General features: G+C 41.8%; 1 protein-coding gene across 8 annotated transcripts in view; it reads right to left on the bottom strand.

Moving 5' to 3' along the window:
• ATXN2 (ataxin 2) overlaps positions 1–21,851 on the bottom strand; it is a 115,698-nt gene extending 93,847 nt beyond the window's left edge. For 4 of the 8 annotated variants that reach the window (XM_055323166.1, XM_055323164.1, XM_055323165.1 and 1 more), the window contains exon 1: positions 21,028–21,396. In XM_055323166.1, coding sequence (XP_055179141.1) covers positions 21,028–21,266 — 239 coding nt within the window. In that variant the 5' untranslated portion in view covers positions 21,267–21,396. Of the gene's footprint in view, positions 1–19,438; positions 19,481–21,027; positions 21,759–21,833 lie in introns of those variants that run through there. The other 4 variants (XM_055323162.1, XM_055323163.1, XM_055323169.1 and 1 more) reach the window with 3 other exon arrangements.
• Between the last annotated feature and the right edge of the window lie 418 nt (positions 21,852–22,269).

Below are 22,269 nucleotides of genomic sequence, written 5' to 3'. Positions count from 1 at the left end.
ATAATATTCATATAGATAGCCTGGCTCAAGAACAATGCCTTGCACATTAAATAAATGCTTAATAATTATTAGCTTAATACAATTATTTTCCTATTACAGCACAAACTCAAGCTGTAAAAAAAATATATATATATATATATATCTCTTCAAATAAAGTTTTACTTAGTGGAAGGGATAGGTAAGGGGCTTGACCATAATATGAAGCCATGCACAATTAGATACAACCTAGACACACCAAAAGCCCCAGAGAACTCAGATAAAAAGTAATTTTTAAGGACACCAGGGTGGCTCAGCGGGTGGACGCCTACCTTCGGCTCAGGTCATGATCCTGGGATCCAGCATCAAGTCCCACACTAGGCTCCTTGCGAGGAGCCTGCTTCTCATTCTGCCTGTGTCTCTGGTCTGTCTCTGAGTCTGTTTCTCTCATGAATAAATACACAAATCTTTAAAAAATATATAAGGAATTTTCGGACTCAAGTCCAGTGCTATCCGGATGATAGAACTTTCTATAATGATTAAAAAAAAAAAAGTTCTGTGGGCACCTGGATGGCTCAATCTGTTGGGCATCTATCTGCCTTCAGCTCAGATCATGAAGGGTCCTGGAACTGAGCCGTGCGTCGGGCTCCCTGCTCAGCCGTGCGTCTGCTTCTCCTCCCTCTCCTCCCCACTCATACTTGCTCTCTCTCAAACAAATAAAACCTTTAAAAAAAGTTTTCTGTATCTATGCTACCCAATATGGTAGCCACTAGGCACATGTGATGGCCTGAAATATGGTTAGTGAGACTGGGGACTGAATTTTTATTTTAATTAACTCAACTGTAAATTTAAATAGCCATATACAAATAGTAGCCACCATATAGGATAGTACAGTTCTAGTCCTCTCCTTGAGCTTCTTCAGCAACCTTCCAAAGCATTCTCCATTCTAATGCACCAAAAGTGCTTCCATATAGTAAACTCAAGTCTCTGTCTCAATGTTTTTAACCACTGGTCATTAATCTTTCCTGGGGCCTCAAAACAACTTTTATCCCCTTCAGAAGAAGAGGGGAGTACAGGTGAAAAAAAGATGATAATTTACTGATAATTGCTAAAGCTGAGTGACAGCTACACAGGACTCGTTAAACTGCTCTATTTTTACATACGTTGAAATTTTCTGTTAAAAAAAATTCTCATTAGTATTTCTCAAACTCACTTCATTCCTTCTCTAAGAACTTCCAAATCTGCCTCCCTGCTTTCAGTGTCTCTCCCTCCATTTCTTCCACCACACTGTGAACCACATCTTTCTACACATACCATGTTGACAGCATCTTCTGCTTTCGCACAAACTTCCTTGCCTGGAACTTTCTCTTCTCTTCCATGGCCTCATTGAAAACTGATCATCATTCCTCAATATTCACCTCAACCCTCCTGCTTTTTTTCAAGTTTTTTTTTTCTTCACCACCCACCCAAAGCAGTCATTCACTCCCTCCTCAGGGCTACCAGTTTATACTATCTGCATACTTGTCTTCCCTACTACACTGAGTAACCTGGAAGCAGAGATGTTTCATTCATCTTTTTTTTATTTTGATTACAGTAAGTTAACATAGTTTCAGGTGTACAATATAGTGATTCAACAGTCGCTCATCTTTTTTAACTGTCCCAATCTCACATCAAACTTTGACTGAATTAATGAACAGTATGCATATAAGCTCAACAAAATGCTAAACTGCATACATTGATCCTACCAACAAGCACTTTTTAGCCTTAACTTGCTCATGTAGTTTCTACCAATTTACAAAAATGCGAACAGCATCTGTAAATTACTGAGCACTTAACTACATGCCAGGCATTGATTTAAGCACTTTACATGCCCAATTCATTTAATACTCATCATCCCCTTTTCACAGAGGAAGAAACTCAACCACAAATGAAATAGCCTGCCTTGTCACAAAGGAACTAAGGTGCTAGGTTGTATGACTTTGGACAAGTCATTTAAAGTGCCTGCTCCTGTATAACGTAAAGAGGATGAGTCATGATGATCTGAAACGCAAGCTCCCAATTTAAAAATTCAGATTTGTGGGAAGGGAACAGGATGCCAAATAGAAGGAACACTGATCTGTAAAAAGAAAAAGTAATTTTAGGCATTTTCTATAAAATAGTTTGAGGGAAAATGTCAATCTTTATTCTTGTATTTCATAGCAAGCTACTATCGAAAAACATGGAATATATTCTCAATTAAGAAAACTAACAGGGCAGCACAGGTGGCTCGGCGGTTTAGCGCCGCTTCAGCCCAGGGCCTGATCCTGGAGACCCGGGATCCAGCCCCACATTGGGCTCCCTTCATGGAGCCTGCATCTCCCTCTGCCTGTGTCTCTGCCTCTCTCTCTCTCTCTCTCTGTGTCTCTCATGAATAAGTAAATAAAATCTTTAAAAAAGAAAAAGAAAACTAACATATGGGACAAGCTAAGGTCTACAGGAGTTATTAAAAAGAAAAATAAGTGAGAATTTGTTTCAATGGAAGACTTAAGCTAGATCTTAGAAGATCTAAGAATGAGGATGTGGAAAAGCAGAAAAATGATGGAAGAGCAGACAGGGAATGAAGACTGAGCTTGGTACCTGCAGAAGTGATAAAGGAGGCCATACTGATTTAAATGGGTCGTGTTTTGAGGAGTGAATGGAAAACAGGACCAAAAAGATAAAATGGGGTTTATAATGGGTCAGCAAATGCCCTGTTTTTATATGGCCCAGAGCTAAGAACAATTTTTTATTTGTTCTGCAAAAAGACTGTATGTGGCATGCAAATATATGCAAAAAGACTGTATGTGGCATGCAAAGCCTAAATCATCTGGTTCTTTATTAAAAAAAAGTTTGCTAACCCTAACCCCTAGGTTAGATCATGGAAAGCCTTGAAGGTGAAGAGGACTTTGGGGTTAGGAACACAGTGATTTCTGAACAAAAGTAGAGTTTATGTCTAATAGCAAAAGGTAGGCTGGGTTAAACTGATGGGCAAAATTAATGTGTTGCAGTAATTAAGAATAAAATGTATGAGCACCTAAAATAATTGTTTGGCCCATACATGCAACTGCAGCACTAATTTCCCTCAAGTCACAAAGGGCAGCAATCATTTCCTCAACTATTTATCCTTTCTCTCGGGAGACTAACATGTGCTACTTAAGTCTTCTTCAGTGTCCTAGCCCCAGGGCTATGCAGCCTCTAAGGACTAAGACGGAGAGTAGAGGGGTACCTGGGTGGTTCAATGGTTGAGTGTCTGCCTTCCGCTCTGTGATCCCGGGGTCCTGGGATCGAGTCCCACATTGGGCTCCCTGCATGGAGCCTGCTTCTCCCTCTGTCTGTGTCTCTGACTCTGTGTGTGTGTCTCATGAATAAATAAATAAAATCTTAAAAAAAAAAAAAAAAGAAAGAAAGAAAAGAAACATCGTAAGTGGGGATGCCTGGTGGTTCAGCAGTTGAGCCTCTGACTTTGGCTCAGGGCGTGGTCCCTGGAATGGAATCCCGCATCAGGCTCCCTGCATGGAGCCTCCTTCTCCTCCCTTTTCCTGTGTGTCTGCCTCTCTCTGTGGGTCTCTCATGAATAAATAAATAAAATCTTTAAAAAAAAAGAAAAAGAAAGAAAGAAACATCATAAGTGGTATTTGGGTTCTTAGTTCAAGCCACAAACACTTTCTCAACCCATGATATATAATACTTAGTTCCAATTAATTATAGGTTACAACTGATTAAAATAGGCAGGCAGAAAACCAACATTTATAACACTGTTTCCAAGTTTTAAAATAAAAACCATAAACTTTGAATCCAGACTCATTTATAAACAGAACTGCTGGGACTAAGGCATGGATAACTGAAGCTACTTTATGGCTAACAATAATGACTGAATTGTTTCAATTGATTTTTATCAGTTTTGTCATAGAGCTATACTGGAAGCAGTGGAACACAGTTATTAAAAGCGAAAGCTTTGAAGTCTCACAGGGTTAGAATCTCAGCTTCATCACTTCCTAGCTCTCTGACCTTGGACAAGTTCCTTAATTTCCCTGAACCACTTCCTCATCTGTAAAATGGATATGGCACTACCACTTGACAGGCTGGGCTGTTATAAGAATTAAAGGGAAAAAAAAAAAGAATTAAAGGATATGTAAGTAATGCACTTGGAACAGTTCCTGAAACCTGACAGGCACACGATAAATGGTAACTAGCTGTAATTATATAAATAGAAAGTTACCCATAAATTGTTTTCACATCACAGATACCTAAGTTTTTTACAGGAAAATGGCTACTATCACTTGACTCAGAAATCCTAGTTTTTTCCTAACATGTTTTATATAGGAAAAAAAGGTTTATAAATAGGAGTTTTTATTTATTCCCTAACCTTTTAGATTGGGTTAAAAATATGCAGACTTCCTATAGCATTTACAGACTAAGAATAACTAAATTCTGTCATAAATGCAAATTCCTCATTTTCTTCTCTCTTTTTCATCCTAGGGAGCCTCTGAAGTACATTCTTTCCCGCCATGAAGCTAACGGCTCAAATTCCTGGTCAATTAAAATAAACTAATTATAACATTCCTTAAATCCATCCCTAGTTTTCTTCTGTTCTCATTTGCATACCTTTTCAGAGATCCTAAATAAAACAACGGTAAGTCAGCCCATTTCTGCCACTTTCTAGCTGAGTAAATTCAAACAGGTACTTAGCTTCTCTGGACCTTAGCTTCCTCAAAGGTAAAAATAGGACAGGTCAACATTATCTAATAAGACTGTGTGATAATCAGGGCAGCCTGGGGGGCTCAGGGGTTTAGTGCCGCCTTCAGCCCAGGGAGTGATCCTGGGGACCCCGGATGGAGTCCCATGTCAGGCTCCCTGCATGGAGCCTGCTTCTCCCTCTCTCTCATGAATAAAAATCTTCAAAAAAAACTGATAAATAAAAAAAAAAACGTATGTATACATACATATATTTATTTTATTTTATTTTAAAGAATATTCTTTTTTTTAATTTTTATTTATTTATGATAGCCACAGAGAGAGAGAGAGAGAGAGAGAGAGAGAGAGAGAGAGAGAGAGAGAGAAAGGCAGAGACACAGGCAGAGGGAGAAGCAGGCTCCATGCACCAGGAGCCTGACGTGGGACTCGATCCCGGGTCTCCAGAATCGCGCCCTGGGCCAAAGGCAGGCGCCAAACCGCTGCACCACCCAGGGATCCCCCATACATATATTTATATTACATGTATATGCCCTTGCAGAAAAGCAAGCTAAAGGTGAGTTCCACTCAGTAACTCTTCCCTCTTCCTGTCAATTATAACTCTACTCAGCTTTCATAAACTTAAACCACAAGGATTCTCAAACCTACTGATTTCTGTGACTAGCCAGTGGCTGCCCCTGAAGCATTAGGAGTAAGCCATTAGCAATGTAATAGACTACTCAGAGCCCCTGGCTGGCTCAGTCAGTAGAGCCTGGACTCAGGGTTATGAGTTCAAGCCCCACGTTGGGCACACAGCTTACCTAATTTTTAAAAATACTAAGGGTGCCTGGGTGGTTCAGTTGGTTAAACACTGCCTTCGGCTCGGTCATGATCCTGGGGTCCTGGGATAGACCTACCATGTCAGGGGTCCCTGCTCAGCAGGGAGCCGGCTTCTCTCTCCCTCTCCCCCCACTCATGATCTCAAATAAATAAATGAAATATTTAAAAAAAAAAGTTAAAGGGGCATCTGGGTGGCTCAGGGGTTGAGCATCTATCTGCCTTCGGCTCAGGTCGTGATCCTGGGGTCCTGGGATTGAGTCCTGCACCAGGCTCCCACAGGGAGCCTACTTCCTCCTCTGCCTATGTCTCTGCCTCTCAGTGTCTCTCAAGAATAAATAAGGGACATCTGGGTGGCTCGGTGGTTGAGCGGTGGTTGTTCGTCTGCTTTCACCTCAGGGCATGATCCCAGTCCAGGGGTTGAGTCCCACATTAGGCTCCCTGCAAGGAGCCTGCTTGTCCCTCTGCCTAGGTCTCTGCCTCTCTCTCTTGAGTCTCATGAATAAACAAATACAAATATCTTAAAAAACAGAATAAAATTTTTTTAAATAAATTAATTAAAAATTAAAAATACTAGACCACTAAAAAAAAAAAAATACTACACTACTCCTAAGAGATCATATCTTCTGATGAAAGCAACATGTCTAAAAGATTTCTTTCTGGGAAGCCTGGGTAGCTTAGCGGTTGGGCGTCTGCCTTCAGCCCAGGGAGTGATCCTGCGGGGCCTGGGGATCGAGTCCCATGTCTCCCACGTCGGGCTCCCTGCATGGAGCCTGCTTCTCTCTCTGCCTATGTTTCTGCTTATGTCTCTGCCTCTCTCTGTGTGTATCTCTCATAAATCTTTAAAAAAAAAAATAAAAATAAAAGATTTCTTTCCAATACCTTATAAGAAAGAATCTAGGATTAGCAACTCAAACATATCACAAGGAGGTGGTTTGAACTTGCTGCTTTGTCTCCCCAACGAGGAGGTGAGCTCCTGGAAGGGAGAGACCTCACCTGGCTTGATTACTATAGTATCCCCAGGGCCTGGCAAACAGGAGATATTCAAAAGAATAGTTTAACTAGGGCACCTGGGTGGCTCAGTCAGTTGGACATCTGCCTTCAGTTCAGGTCATGATCTTGGGGTCCTGGGATCAAGTCCCGCATCAGGTTCCCTGCTCAGCCGGGAGCCTCCTTCTCCCCCTACTTATTCTCTATCTCTATCAAATAAATAAAATCTTTAGAAAAAAATTTAACTATGGTATGCCTATAAAATAAACACCATGTTCCTTTTTGAGATGAGTTTTTCCTTGACAGAGTAAACTCATCGGCCTAACAATGAAACCTAGGCTCATATAGTCAATAAAGAATTTATCACTGGGACACCTGAGTGGCTTAGCAGCTCGGAATCTGCCTTTGGTTCAGGGCATGATCCCAGAGTCCCAGGATCAAGTCCCGAATCCAGCTTCCTGCATGGAACCTGCTTCTCCCTCTGCCTAGGTCTCTGCCTCTCTCTCTCTCTCTCTCTCTCTCTCTCTCTCTCTCTCTCTCTGTGTCTCTCATGAATAAATAAATCTTAAAAAAAAATTTTTTACCACTTACCAAGTATACTAAGTTGTACAAGGCATTTGTCCCTGTCCTTAAGATGCTCTAAACCTAGAAGGCAATGAAAATACAAAAGCTCTTCTAGTTCCAAACAAGTCAGAGCCCAAATAGTTTCTTTTCACCAAAGATGATACATAAATGGCAAACAAGCATGTGAAAAGAAGTTCAGTATCACCAGGCCTTAAGGAAATGTAAATTCAAACACTGAAATACTACTAGAATGGCTGAAATTAAAGATTAACATACCAATTGTTGCCAAGGAATTAGAGCAATTAACAAATCTCATACACAGTTGAGGGGGAATACAAAATAGGACGGGACTTTAACAGCTTGGCAATTACTTTTAAAACTGAATGAACACTTGTCATACAACTTAACAATCCCGTATCTATGTACTTAACCAAGAGAAATGAAATCATCATGACCACACAAAATCTGTACACAAATATTCATAGCAGATTTATTCATAATAGCCAGAAACTGCAAACAACTAACTGTCCAACAACTTCAAGTCTGTCAACTTGATGAACTATGGAGAAGAAACTACTAAAACATGCAGTAACACAAATGAATCTCAATGTATAATGCTATATGAGAAAAGCCAATCACAAAAGGCAGCATATGATTCCATTTATATGACATTCTAAAAAAGACGAAAACTATGATGACAGGAAAAAGATCAGTAATTGCCAGGGTTAGAGGAAGAGGATTGGTAAGAGGCAAAAGGAAACTTTATGTCTGTGAAAATTCAAGAGCTATACACTAGGGCTGCCTGGGTGGCTCAGTTTGTTAAGCATCTGATTTGGTTCAGGTCATGGTCCCAGGGCCCTGAGATTGAGCCCCCCCCCTCCACCCCCCACCCCCGCCACCTCCCAATCAGGCTTCCCACTCAGCAGGGAGTCTGCTGTCCTGGCCCTCTTCTTCTTCCTCCCCCTGGCTCATGCTCTCTCTCTCTCTCTCTATTAAATACATCTCAAAAAAAAATCAGTTTTTTTTTTTAAAAAGAGCTATACAATAAAAAGGGTGAACTTTATGTAAATCATATTTTAATATATCTAAGATACAATCTACCACTGTAAGGAATAACTAGCAATCTGAGCTAAATCACAGTACACTGAGCAATACATTTTTTAAAAGTCTCTTGTGAATTATCCACATGTTTAGACAGGAAGAGGTTCTGAGCATACAGATCCAGTATATGAACATTTTACTGGGTATCCTCTGAAAAACCTTCTCCAGTGTCATGGGAGCCACCTGAGACCCTGTACTCAATGACAGTGAACCTGGGCACTATGTTTGAGTCCTGACACAAGTTTCAGCAGCAGCTGAACCTTTAATTACCTTAGCCTTCTTCCAAATTACCACCGTTAGCTTTGAACTTCCATGTTTTTCCATTTCATTCATTAATTCTCTTATCTTTGGCTGATTATTACTGACTAAACATGGTACTTTTCATTCTCTGAATTATTTTCAGAATAATTCATTTTGATCACAGCCATCTTTTTCCTACTACTCTAATGTTTACTCTCTCATTTCTTTAAGTGTAATTAAGTAATCCCTACACCCAATATGGGGCTTGAACTCACAACCCCAACATCAAGAGTCACATGCTCTGCTGACAGAGCCAGCCAGGTGTCTCAATCCCTCATTTCTACCCCAAATAAATGTTTTCTTCTGGCTTGCACTGTCAATACTAGTGCTGCACTTGAGAATGATAGCTTAAAAAAAAAATAAACTAAGTTTAAACAGAGAATTTACAAACAACAGGGATGGTTGACTATGAAATGATCATAAACAACAAAGCCATCTATTGGTAGAGTTAACCCACTTTCATTCTGGCGAGTAGCTTTGCTCCTATCTAAGTTCATTCTAAGGAGAAAGTTTCTAAGAGGAGGAGTGGCTGCACTTATAATACAAGGCAGTATGCATTCAATACCACAGGAATGATACCTGTCAAAAGCGACAGCAGCACAGACGAGAAACCACATTTTCCCAAAATAAATAAGGTGAGATACTGCAAGAGAAGATTTGGGCTAAGCCATTAAAGAGGATGAGAGGACTATACTGGCATAATTTGATTTATGCTAGAGAATAAATACAGTGTACACAGTCTGCAGAGGGACTTTGCTCTCAGGTCAAATAGTCTGGATTTGATTCTACTAGTAAGGAGAGTCACTAAAAGTTTCTCAGTAGAAAGGGGACATAATGAAAAATGGGGGCAGCCCATGTGGCCTAGCGGTTTAGCATCACCTTCAGCCTAGGGCATGATCCTGGAGTCCCGCGATCAAGTCCCACGTCAGGCTCCCTGCATGGGGCCTGTTTCTCCCTCTGCCTGTGTCTCTGCCTCTCTCTGTGTGTGTCTGTCATAAGTAAATAAATAAAATCGAAAGAAAAGAAGAAGAAAGAAAAGAAAAGAAAAGAAAAGAAAAGAAAAGAAAAGAAAAGAAAAGAAAAGAAAAGAAAAGAAAAGAAAAAGAGAAAAGAGAAAAAAAGAGAAAAGAAAGAGAAAAATGTTTGGGGGAGATTCCAATGGCTATGGAGTATGAAGTATCTGGACATGGAAACTGGGATGCTTGCTAAGCTACCATCAGCAGATAACCTCTGGTGCCCATTGTATAAAGACTCACCCCGGGGCAGCCAGGGTGGCTCAGCGGTTTAGCGCCACCTTCAGCCCAGGGCCGGATCCTGGAGACCCAGGATCGAGTCCCACATTGGGCTCCCTGCATGGAGCCTGCTTCTCCCTCTGCCTGTGTCTCTGCCTCTCTCTCTCCCTCTCTGTGTGTCTGTCATGAATAAATAAATAAAATCTTAAAAAAAAAAAAAAGACTCACCCCAACTCCTTCTCTAACCACATTTCTTCCCTAAGGCCAAATGAAATCTCAGAATCCTCTACATAACACTCCAATCAATCAGAATTGGCATATACAGTGAAAACTACTTGCCACATAGGATTAGTATTAGAACTGGACAGTCACAGAAGAAACACTGGTAGAAACACTACAGAGAAACTTCATTTAAAAGAACTAAAGAGAGGCACCTATGTGACTCAGTTAAGCATCCAACTCTTGGTTTCAGCTTAGATCATGATCTTGGGGTCCTTGGATCAAGCCCCACATCGGGCCAGGCAGCCAGGCTCTGAGCAGAGTCTGCTTGAGTTCTCTCTCTCCCTCTCCCCCTCTCATATGCATGCTCTCTCAAATAAATCTTTAAAGTTGGGGGGGGGGGGCTGGGTACCACAGTCAGTTGAGCAACCTCTTGGTTTTGGCTCAGGTCCAATCTCAGGGTCATGCAATCAAGCCCCACTTCCAGCTCCACACAGAGTCTGCTTGAAACTTTTTCTCCTCTGCACTTCCCCCTCATTCCACGCTTGCTGTAAATAATAAATCTTTTATATATATATATAAAAAAAGAAGGACTAAAGGGACCTTTTCATTTGAAACATATGTGACAAAAAAACAAAAAAGCAAAAGTAGAGTAGAGCCTTTTTGCTAAGTGGGAACATTTCAGAAATGATTTTTTTTTTTTTTTTTGGATAGGTGAATCTTTTCCTAGATTACTTGAATAAACAACAAATTTTAAAAACAAATCTTAAGAAATGTTACATTGTATCACTATATTGTACACCTGAAACTAATATTACATTGTATGTTAACTGGACTTTAAAGAAAAATTTTAAAATGTTATACTAAAAAGAAAAAAGCACCTAGATTTTGAAGATGGCTACACAGCTACAGGAGAATTCTGACAAATAAACTCTGTGGCCTTGGTTTCTCCACCTATAAAGAAAAATGAAAACTAAAATTCCACCAGAGCCACTGCCCAACTCCAAATCTTAGGATTCTAAAATGCTGAGTGCTTACTATGTGCCAAGAATGTAATGTAATAAAAATTCAGCACCTCACTTTTTAAGGAAGATATTATTTTCTTTTAAAAAAACATTTAATTATTTAAGAGAGCACATGCACAGGCACAAGCGAACTTGTGTTGGGAGAGGGGCAGAAGGAGAAAGAATTACAAGCAGACTCCCTGCTGAGCACAGACCCACATGGGGGCCCAATCCCAGAACCCCAAAATCATGACCTGAGCTGAAACTAAGAGTCGAACATTCAACCGACTGAGCCACCCTTGTATCCCTTCTCCCTTTATTAGATAAAGAAACTGAGCATAAGAATGAGTGACCTGCCAAAATCATTCAAACAGTTCATCACTTTCTAAGTGCCAATCACTGTTTCAACAGACCGGGACACAGCAGTGAACAAAATCAAGTTTCTGCTCTCACAGAGCTTAAATTTTAGTTACCAAGGGATGCACCCTGATTCTAGCCTAGACTAGGGTTACCAGATTTTTAAAAAAGGATGTCCCATTACATTTGAATTTCAGATAAATGATTAATTTTGTCCCATGCAATTTGGGACATATTTATACTTTAGAACTAGTCGATCAGAAATTCAAGTTCTGCTGGGCATCCCATATACATTTTTTTTAACTAAATCTGGAAACCCTACCTGAGACATAAGTGCAAAAACCCTTCCCCAATCCTTTTACTGCATTTCAGTGCCTAGTCTAAATCAGTGACATTTACTACAACAACAAAACATTAGTTTATATGGCAACACAATCTATACATGTTAACTCAAAAACAGTTCTTGGGACACCTGGGTAGCTCAGCAGTTGAGCAGACCTCTGCCTTAGGCTCAGGGCGTAATCCCGGCGTTAGGCTCTAGTCCCACATCGGGATCCTTATAGGGAGCCTGCCTCTCCCTATGTCTCATGAATAAATAAATAAAATCTTAAAAAAAAAAAAAAAGTGAGACGCCTGGGTGGCTCAGCAGTTGAGTGTCTACCTTTGGCTCAGGGTGTGAGCCTGGGGTCTAGGGATCGGTCCCGCATCGGGCTCCCTGCATGGAGCCTGCTTCTCCCTCTGCCTATGTTCTGCCTCTCTCTGTGTGTCTCTCATTATTAAATAAATAAAATCTTTAAAAAATAAATAATTTTTAAAAAGTTCTTTACAACAATTTTTACCTCTAACAATGCAATACATTCTAGTATTTATTCTTTTTCATTTTTCTAAAAATGCTCATGATCCACCAAAGTAATTTTTACAATTTATTAAGCAGTCATAACCTACAGTTTGAAAAATATGAAAAACAATTTACCTTTGTGTTGAGTCACTATTATGAGCACATCAACTAACTGCATTATTCTATAAAACACTAATACCTCGGATCTTCTAAGGTCCTTAGGGTCTTACGATATACTTTTTTGAGTATATACCCTATAACCTTAGGGTCAAATGGTATACTTTTGAGTTCTTGTGTCTGTTTTTGACAATTCTCCACTCTCTTAACTTTCTGTCACACCATTATTATTTCTCATTGCTGTCAATGTTTGCCTCTAAAAGTTTTACCTTTCTGGAGCATCTGGGTGGCTCAGTTAAGCATCTAACTCTTGATTTCGGCTCAGGTCATAAACTCAGGCATAAGATCAAGCCCTGTGTTGGGTTTCATATTCAGCATAGAGTATGCTAGTCCCTCTCGCTCAGCTTCTCCCTCCTCTCACACTCTTTCTCTCAAATAAATAAATTAACCAAATATTTAAAAAAATAAATTTAATTAATTAAAATAAATTAAAGTTCTACTTTTCTATTTCTGGCAATCTATAAATAAAATGCAAGTTATGGGACGCCTGGGTGGCTCAGTGGTTGAGTACCTGTCTTTGGCTCAGGGCGTGATCCCGGAGTCCTGGGATCAAGTCCCACATTGGGCTCTCTGCGAGGAGCCTGCTTCTCCCTCTGCCTATGTCTCTGCCCCCCCCCCATGAATAAACAAATAAAATATTTTTAAAAAACAAGTTATATAAAATCATGTGTAAAATAAAAGCAAATAAACTCTGAAAAGGCCTTGAAGAGCTCTTCCTTTCTGTAAACTGCACAAGCTTCGAGGTAAAAACCATAGGTCTTTTCCCTACCTAATTACCAAGTGTGTTTCAGGAATGAAAATAGGTAACCACAGGGGGGGCACCTGCATGGCTCAGGTCGTGATCCTGGGCTGAGTCCCACCATCAGGCTCCCCACAAGGAGCCTGCTTCTCCCTCTCCCTATGTCTCTGCGTCTCTCTGTGTGTCTCCCATGAATAAATAAATAAAATATTTTTTAAAAAAATGATTTTTGAGCCCCAAAAGAAAAATGCTTGATTTAGTTCAAAACTAGCCTTAAAAAATAAATAAATAAAAATAGCCTTTTCCTTCTTTTTTAACTAAAACTATAATCTAGATTAATTTTGACTATTTACAGGATTACTAAGAATACTGTTTAATGATTCATAAAAGGCAGTAAGAACATAAAGTGGCAATCAAAAATATTTGACCACAGACAAAACTGTTAAATAAAGCCTCTCAAAGCAATACTTTCAAGTACAACATTCTGAAGTTCTTATATGCTTAATAAAAATAAGCCACATTCATTTATAATTGCATCACAGACAAGTTTCATACCACAAACTGATGGGATTTACAAAGAAGCCATTATAGAATGCCATTTTATCTAGTTCCCAAAATGCAGTTAGCTATTAATCATGGCATGAAATTGCTATTTTATAGCCACTTCAAGGTTCACAATATGAGCAACCTACATTAGAATATTTTTAAATCAAAAGAAATTTCAGATTTTCACATGACAATAACTGCAAATAATTTTCAGCAAATAAAATCTATGGTTAATAGTTGTGGCAAATTTTCGTAAGCCACCCCAGATTCATCACAATACTAAACCATTAATAATAATAAAACAAAGGACTTAACGTTTAAGTAGATTTCATACCACATATATACACACATTCTCCAAAAAGATAAAGAACTAGACCTCCTACTTAATTGAGGCAAACTTCAAGGTTACAAAAAGATTCCCTGAAGGTCAAGGACTGTCTGTGGTGGTTGTAGTCTCTAAAATAAAGCATAACCTTGTTTATGTCTATGTCTGTGTTTATTTAAAGAATAAAATTCTACAAATAAGTTGCTTTCAGAATGTCCCCTAACTTCTCAAAGCTTAAGGTTTTTTTCCTTGAATTTTAAGATAAGATTTTCTGTTATTTCTTCCTGCCCTTTCTACAGTTTGGGGGGGGGATTTTTTTTTATAATGATTTTATTCATTTATTTGGGAGAGAGAATGAGCAAGATACAGAGCACAAGCCAGGGGGAGAGGCAAAGAGAGAGGGAGAAGCAGACTCCCTGCGGAGCAGGGAACCAGATGCACACTCCATCCCAGGACACCCCACCCCCCATAACCTAAGCCAAAGGCAAAAGCCCAACTGACTGAGCCACCCAGGTGCCCCTAGGGGGAAAACAGTTTAAAAGATAATGGATGCTTTTGAAGCCAAAACAGTATGTACTATATGATCCCATTTTGTTTCTTCTATATATGTTCACAAAAAGTCTGAAAAGATGAGCTCCATACTTCCAACAATAGTTACCTCAAAGGAAAGACTGGATGATTTTAAAGGAGACTGGGTTTTGTTTTTCTGATTCTCTGCACTCTTTTCTACAATGAGTATTTAAGACTTAGGGTTTTTCAAATTATAAGAGAATTTTCATATATAAATGAGGCAGTACCTGTACAAAGACTGTTTATTAATTTCAAGAATAAATCTGTTGAGTCAGATTTATTGGACTCTACATGGATGGGTGTAGAGGGTATTATACTAAGTGAAAATAAGTCAGACTAAGAAAGACAAATACCATATGATTCCACTCTTAACATGAAATCTTTAAAAAAAATGAACAAAAAGCATAATCAGAACTATAAATACAAAAAAGTGGTAGTTGCAGAGGTGGGGAGCAAAATGGGTGAAGGAAAGAGAGAGAGAAAATCAGTCCAGGAATAAAAAGCAGAGCATAAGGAAAAGTCAAGATATTTTAATAATGCTGTAATGGGACAGGTAACAGCTATACTTGTGGTAAACGTAGTATAATGCATAAACTTGTCCAATCCCTAGCTTGTTTACCTCAAACTAATGTAACATTATTTGTCAATTATATTCACAAAAATAAGAAATGTTAAAAATAAAATAAAATAAAATAAAATAAAATAAATAAAATAAAAAATAAAATAAATAAATAAATAAATTTGTTCTGGACACCGGCTCAAGTACATCTCTCATCTCCATTATGCTACAGGCTGCTTAAGATCCACTGAAGATCCACAACCATGTTCTATACATATCTTCGTGTCACAGCGCCCAAAATTTTATATATATGTTATATATATGAGACATAAAAATCTCTTGAATTAATTGGTGTTTTAAATAACAGAAAAGTGGTTTATGACACCACTGCCTACAAAATCGCAAATCTGCTTTGTTTGGCAAGCACCACAATGGAGACTACTACTATTCTACGTAGAACATTCATCTTCAAAAGTAGAAGAAAGTCTTTTTGAGTAGAAAAATATACTTCGAGGATATCAAAAAACACATTAAGATATAGTTCAACCTACTTCCAACCATAGGTAATACTAACAAACGTTATGCGTTCAAAGTGCCTACATTACAAATTGAAGATTTAGATGCTATAACCTTTCAAAGCTTGATACCAGCTTCACATTCACTGTTGAGTAAATTTCCTGATAAAAACATCTCTATTTTTGAGGTCTAACATCTAAGCAGGCAAAAAGACCTCAAGAGGAAAGAGCATCCTACTTTTATTTTAGTAACACTCTTGCTACAACATGAAAAAAGACCACTGTATTGACCTCTTAAAATTGTGGTGTGGTAACAGTCATAGATGACCCAGATGTGCTTCAAAAGCAAAAACAAGTACTTTCACTTAAAAACAAACAGTAACAGGTAGGCCTGTTAATAAGCTATTTATATTGCAGCTGAAGTTGTCACAATCATTTGAAATAGCTACAAAAACAGGATTTTGTTCAGGCTCAACTTTTTATATATCAAAATGCAATCACTATCTATCCAAAATAGAAAATTACAATTCCAGGAAAAAAAATCTTCTAAAAATTTAAAATCCTTTTCAAGGGATAGAAACACACTTTGCCATGGTGAAAGTAAATTCTAACACAGCTGTAGCTTACACGGGGGAAAAAGAAAAAAACAGATCCTCCCTTAAGTTGAAACATATGGCTATTAAGTAGCTATGATATAACTTCCCCTGTGTAAAATTTGTAAAATTTTAACTCTAATTAGACACGGAAAATACAAACTTACATTTTACCAAAAAAGGAACACCACGACTGACACCATGAACGTTTTTGACTTCTCAAAATACAAAATCCGTAAGCAACTACAGGATTACTTTTTTTTGACAAAGATTCGATGTAGGTTTTTGCCCCATCTTAAGAAGTGTATTTTCTGGGCAGTCCCAGCGGCGCAGCGGTTTAGCGCCGCCTGCAGCCCAGGGAGTGATCCTGGAGACATGGGATCAAGTCCCACGTCAGGCTCCCTACATGGAGCCTGCTTCTCCCTCTGCCTGTGTCTCTGCTTCTCTCTCTCTCTGTGTCTCTCATGAATAAATAAAATCTTTAAAAAAAAAAAGAAGTGAAAAAAAAATTTTAAAAAAAAGTGTATTTTCTCTAGGTACTTAGGATGAAAATTAATTCAATTAGGTAAAAATATGTAAGCTCAATAGAAAAACAAAAATGTATCTTTTAATAGTCATCTACAGCTTACTTCTGATGACCTCAACATCAATTAACTTTTTTGGTCCGACTGCAAATGTTATCATCAATACCCACATAAAAAAATAATAGATGATACAAGTTTAAACCTTATAAACTACAAATGGGGCCCTATGACTCATTAGTGTAAAGAAAAAGCAAATGGCTAACAATCTCACCATCAAAACTTTGCTCAAATGTTACCTCCTCAAAGAACCCTCCCCAACCCATTTAAAATTGTAACCCACTCCCTTCCCCCACATTCCCATATTAGACCCTTAATCTGCTCTCCTCTAATCCCACAGCTCCTACCTAATATTATATATAGTTTGCTAATTTAAGGTCTTATTGTCTAGCTCATCATGTTAGAATGGAAACACCAGGAGAGCAGCTATCTTTGTTTTATTTATTGGTATGTCCCAAGCAAGCCCTTGTAACTGCCTGTACACAGATTTCCAATAAATTTATGTGTTCAATGATGTCGATGTTTTAGGCTTTTCTAGAAGATACTTAAAGAAATGAATGTCTCACATTTAAGTGAAAACATAATGAAACTTCTACTAAATTGCAACAGAATTTCCAAATTGCAATGAATGCCTTAAGAGAAAGAAAAGAAGTACTAAGCTGAAAATGACTAAAATAAGAAGTTTTTATTCACATTTAATGCTGCATCCAGGGGCTCCTGAGTGGCTCAGTTGGTTAAGCATCTGCCTTCAGATGGGCACATGATCCCAGGGTCCTGAGATGGAGCCCCATATCAAACTCTCTTGCTCTCTCTCTCAAAAAATAAAAATAAAATAAATTAAAATTTTTTTTAAAATCCTGCATCCAAAAAAATTCTAATGTATTTTTTAGGATTAACAATAGGTAAAAGAATTGGGTAGATCCATTACTTCTTTAAATAGGGAAGGGAACGTGGTAGGGGAAGAGATATGGGTTAACCAGTGATAATTCCCAATAATGCCATGAAATTATATAAAAGTTAACAAAAATAACTTGGTCACAGGCTAACACAGGCTAATAAAAAATACTTTTAGATGAATGAGGGAGATTAACAACAACAAGCTTCAGAGCAAGTTTCTCAGGACTTTCATTACTCTACTTAATAAAAGTATGAGCACAATAGTTAAACCATGTATCCTCATTAGTGTTAACAGTTACTGTTTTCAAAGCATCTTCCCTTTTATTATTTCATTAAGTCCTCAGAGAAACCAAAATCAAACTCAAAGTATAAATAATCAGGTAGCTAACAAAAGCACTTAATAATGTATTCACTTGACAGTAAGTACAACTTTTCCCTTGAAAATCCCCCACAGTGTTTGACAAAGGAACCATTCTATAGAAGAGCCACCTTCTTGGCAATGGAAACTAATACAAGTCTTCTGAAGAGCAATATGGCACAGCTAGCAAGAGCATAAAAATCTTGAAGCCCTTTGACCTAGTAAAACCACTCCTGGGAACTTTCTCTAAGGCAATAATTAGACTAAACTATTAGTATAAAGATATTTACTGCACCACTATCTACAATAGTAAAGATGTGTAAGCCTAAACCCCAATAATAGAAGAATGGTTAACCAAAAAACCTAAAAAAAAATTGTAATACAATGCTAAAAAAGAAAAAGAAAAAATAACCACAAAATAACATACACATAAAAAAGAAAAGGTAAAAGGCAAAAATAAAAATTGGATTAACAGACTTTAATATTATGGGTATGTTGTTCATAGAGAAAACAGCCACCTTCTAAAACATATGTGATAATTTAAGGCAGAATAAGTTTTTAAAAGCCATGAAAATCCACTATTAAAAAAAAAAAAGTCAAACATGATGAAATGTTACAGAAGACAGGTGAATTTCTAGACTTTCAAGAATATTTTACTACTCGAAACACGTCAAAACCGATGCTGCATTTTCTTTCTTTACCCTTGGCCCCAGAAACTTATTTTAATTGCTGATGCACACCAACATATGTGAGGAGACAGGAAGCTCTAGAAATTGTAACCAGTTCACAAAGAACCCAGGAGCAGGGGTTCAAAATCCAAAGGAATTCTCAGGTACATTAAAAATCTACAGAAAAATAAAAGTATACGTTATATGAATCCAATAAACAGAACTTCACATATCTATCAAAAAGAATAAGGGCCAGAGTTTATGTCTCAAAGAAAAGAACCTAAAACAAGGAAAAATTTAAATTAACATTAAATGTTTATAAAGCTTCAAAGAATAGAAAAAGATCTTTGGTACTAAAACATCCCAAATATTTTTGATCACTCAAGCCAGTCTGGAACAAATTCTTTACTCTAATTTTTAAGCCTAAGGAGAGCCAATGCAACTTAAAAGCCCAAGTTTTAATTTTTATTTGAACAAGTTGAATATATCTGCCAAATTTCTGATACCTAAGAAGAAAAAAACGTGGATCCTTTTCTATAAAAATTATGTACAAAATCTTTCCTTTTTTCACTGGATGGCACTGAAAAAGGGATACTGAAGTTACAGAATCCTAAATATAAAAAGCTGGGAAAATAAGCAGTTTATCTGAACTAGTTGAGCAAGGTTAACATTTGTGGGTGGTTCAGACAAGGGGCAACCGTGGAGGGGAGGTAGGGTAGAAGTAAAAAAAAAAAACAAAACCATAATGTTCGCCCTTCCCCCTTGAAAGCAGCAGAATTCCTTAAAAATCAGCTCTGATCTACCTTGACCGATAACTTCTCTTCCCACAAATGAAGATTCTTTGGAAATAGACTGCTGAAAACCTGTTTTCAAAAAAAAAAAAAAACCTCACTGCATGAAAAAGTAAAAATAGAAAAATCTCCTTATCCCACCTTCTAAAGCCCAGGATGTCTATTTCAGGAAGACCCTCGTCACTGACTCTGCCAACCGCGCCTAGGCCTAAGGGAGGCAAGGCGGTGCAGGCAACACGGATGGGCTCGGGGCACAGGAGAAACGGACTTGCGTGCCCTTGGTGAGCTCTGCCGGCACTCCCCAAGTTAAGGACACTGGCCACAATGGAATGGAGTCTATTGACATTTGCTGCCCCGTTTGAACACTAAGCATTTTCTTAGTTCGTGAAATACGAACTGACAACCACCCCCACACACACACAAACACACACCCCCAACAGGCCTTCCCGCACAAACACACCCTCCAGAATCAGCCTCGGTTAGCTGAGACAACACAGGGCCCCCAATCCCCACCAGAAACCTAGGTTTATGGGGGGAAAGGAGACGACGCAAACACCTGCATCTCTGCCTTCAGGAACCCCCCCCCTTGAAATCGTAAAAACTGGGGCGGGGGTTGGGGAAAATGCGCAGCGTGCCCGCTCCTTGCCACCACCATCCCTCTGCGTCCCCGCTCCGGCCTGGACTTCTGACGCACGCCTGGGTCCGGCCCTTGCCCACCACGATTCAGAGGCGCCTTCTCCTCCGCGGCCTCGGAACAGCAATGCGGATCGGCCACCACCCGCGGCGGACAGGCCTTGCGGGGGAAGGAGGGAGGCCGGGAGGAGGCCGGGAGGGGGCCGGGCACTCCCCACCCCTTCCTCAGGTGGGGGAGGGCGGAACGCTGCGGGAGACTGCACGGAGCCTGACGACTCCAGGAGTTCCGGAGCCCCGCCGCCGCCGCCGCCGCCGCCGCCGCCTCATTTAAATGGGGAGCCACCTCAATCCCGTTCTTCGATCCTTCCCAGGGCAGGGGAGTCGGGTGGTTACGGACACTGGACGGACCCCCAAGGATTCCAGATGAGCCCGGCGGCTGCCCCTTTAACGGACAGGGGGGGACGCTGCCCTAACTTTCCCCCTCCCTCGTTATTCCCCAAAAGGGGAGTTGGCAAGTTTCGGGAGACTGAACCAAAACCTAAAGACCATTCCAGGTTAATATTTAAACGAGGGGTGAGGGCGCTGCCCAAACATCCCCTCCATGTTGGGGTTACAGGAGGAACGGGGGCTGACAATCGGTGAGACCTGTGAATCCCTCCCGAACACTCCAATGGAGAGGGGGAGGCTGCCAGTCCTTCCATCTTGACCGTTTGGGGGAGGGGGTGGGGATGTTGCAGGAGGCTGGACGCGACCTGACATTCCCAGAGAGATCCCGTAGCACCCCCCACCCCAAATCCCCGGCTCTGGAGGGGAGTGGGGAGCCCCCCCCCCCACTGCGGGCCCGCAACCCACCCCACCAAGCCGGCCGGCCGCGGGGCGGGGACGACCGAGTGGGCCGCGGGGGAGGGGACGCGAGGCCCGGGCTCGTGCAGGCCCGGAGCGGAGGGGGGCTGGGGCGCGACACCCACCTGCCCAGGCCGGGCCGCCCGCCGCCTGCGCTCGCCGCCGCCGCCGCCGCCGCCGCCGCCGCCGAGGAGGAAGCCACTGCCGAGGAGGACGAGACCGAGGACGGCGGCGGCGCGACGGCGGGCGACGTGAGAAGGCCGCCGCTGCCGCCGGGCTTACGAGCACTGGCGGCCGCGGACGGCGGCTGCGGCTGCTGCGGCGGCTGCTGCTGCTGCTGCTGTTGCTGAGGCTTCAGCGACATGATGAGGGGCCCATACACCGACCCGCACGCCGGGCGGGGACAGCCGGGAGCCGGGCGCGCCGAGGAGACGCCGGAGCGCGGCGGGGACGCGCGGGCGCCGAGCGGGGAGGCGCGGGATGGCGCGGCCGGGGGGGCGCCCGGGCCGGCGAGGGGGAGAAGGAGGAGGACGAAAGGGCGGGGAGGCCCGCCGAAACCGAGGAGCCTCCGGGAGCCGGGCAGGGACGCGCCGCCGCCGTTGCCGTTGCTACCAAAACAGTCTGAGGCGGAGGGAGGCGAGCGCTGCCCGGAGGGAGGGGGGCCGGGGCCGGGCGGGGGAGGGGCGGCGGAGGGATACGGGCCCGGAGCCGCGCCGCCGCCGCCGCCGCCGCCGCCCCGCCCGCCCCGCCGCGCCGGCCGCGGGAGCGAGCGCCGCCCGGGCCACCTGGCCGCGGCGAAGCGGCGTGGTTCGATGGCCGCCGCGGGGCCCCGAGGAGCTGCGGCCGCCGAGCGCATCGGGGGTCTGCCACGCAAGAGGCGCCGCGTGGCGATGCCGGGTGGGCGCGGTGGTGCGGCACGGGGACTCTTTACCGGAAGTCGGAAGGGTCGGACGGAAGCAGAACGTGAGACGACCCCGAGGCCGGGAGGGACACGTGAGGAGCGGGCGCCGCGCTGGGCCGAGTTCGCCGGGGTCGGGTGAGGGCCCGGCGGCCGGCCCTGCCCAGATCCGCCCTCGCCGAGGCGGGTCTGCCCTTCGGGAGGGCGTGTCCGTGTTCGCCCTCGGGGCAGGCCTAGTGTAGAGGACCGGGGGGGAACGTTTTCTCCCGCCCCCCAGTAATCCTCCGGCGTCCTCTAACGGCTGGGAGAGCCCGTGTTTACCCCCACCTGATGCCACCTCGAACGTGGACCGCGAGTGCCTCCAGGGCGAAGACGGTCGTGCTACGTAAGAAGCATCTAGAACACCAGCGTCCCGTAGTTGTCTTTGTGTCCCCAGCACCTGGCACACAGTAGGCCCTCGCCGCGTCAG

This window comes from Nyctereutes procyonoides, unplaced genomic scaffold, assembly GCF_905146905.1.
Source record: "Nyctereutes procyonoides isolate TBG_1078 unplaced genomic scaffold, NYPRO_anot_genome, whole genome shotgun sequence".
Taxonomy (NCBI): Eukaryota; Metazoa; Chordata; class Mammalia; order Carnivora; family Canidae; genus Nyctereutes; species Nyctereutes procyonoides.
Note: the sequence above shows the minus strand (reverse complement) of the source record. Positions and strands in the feature narration are given on the sequence as shown.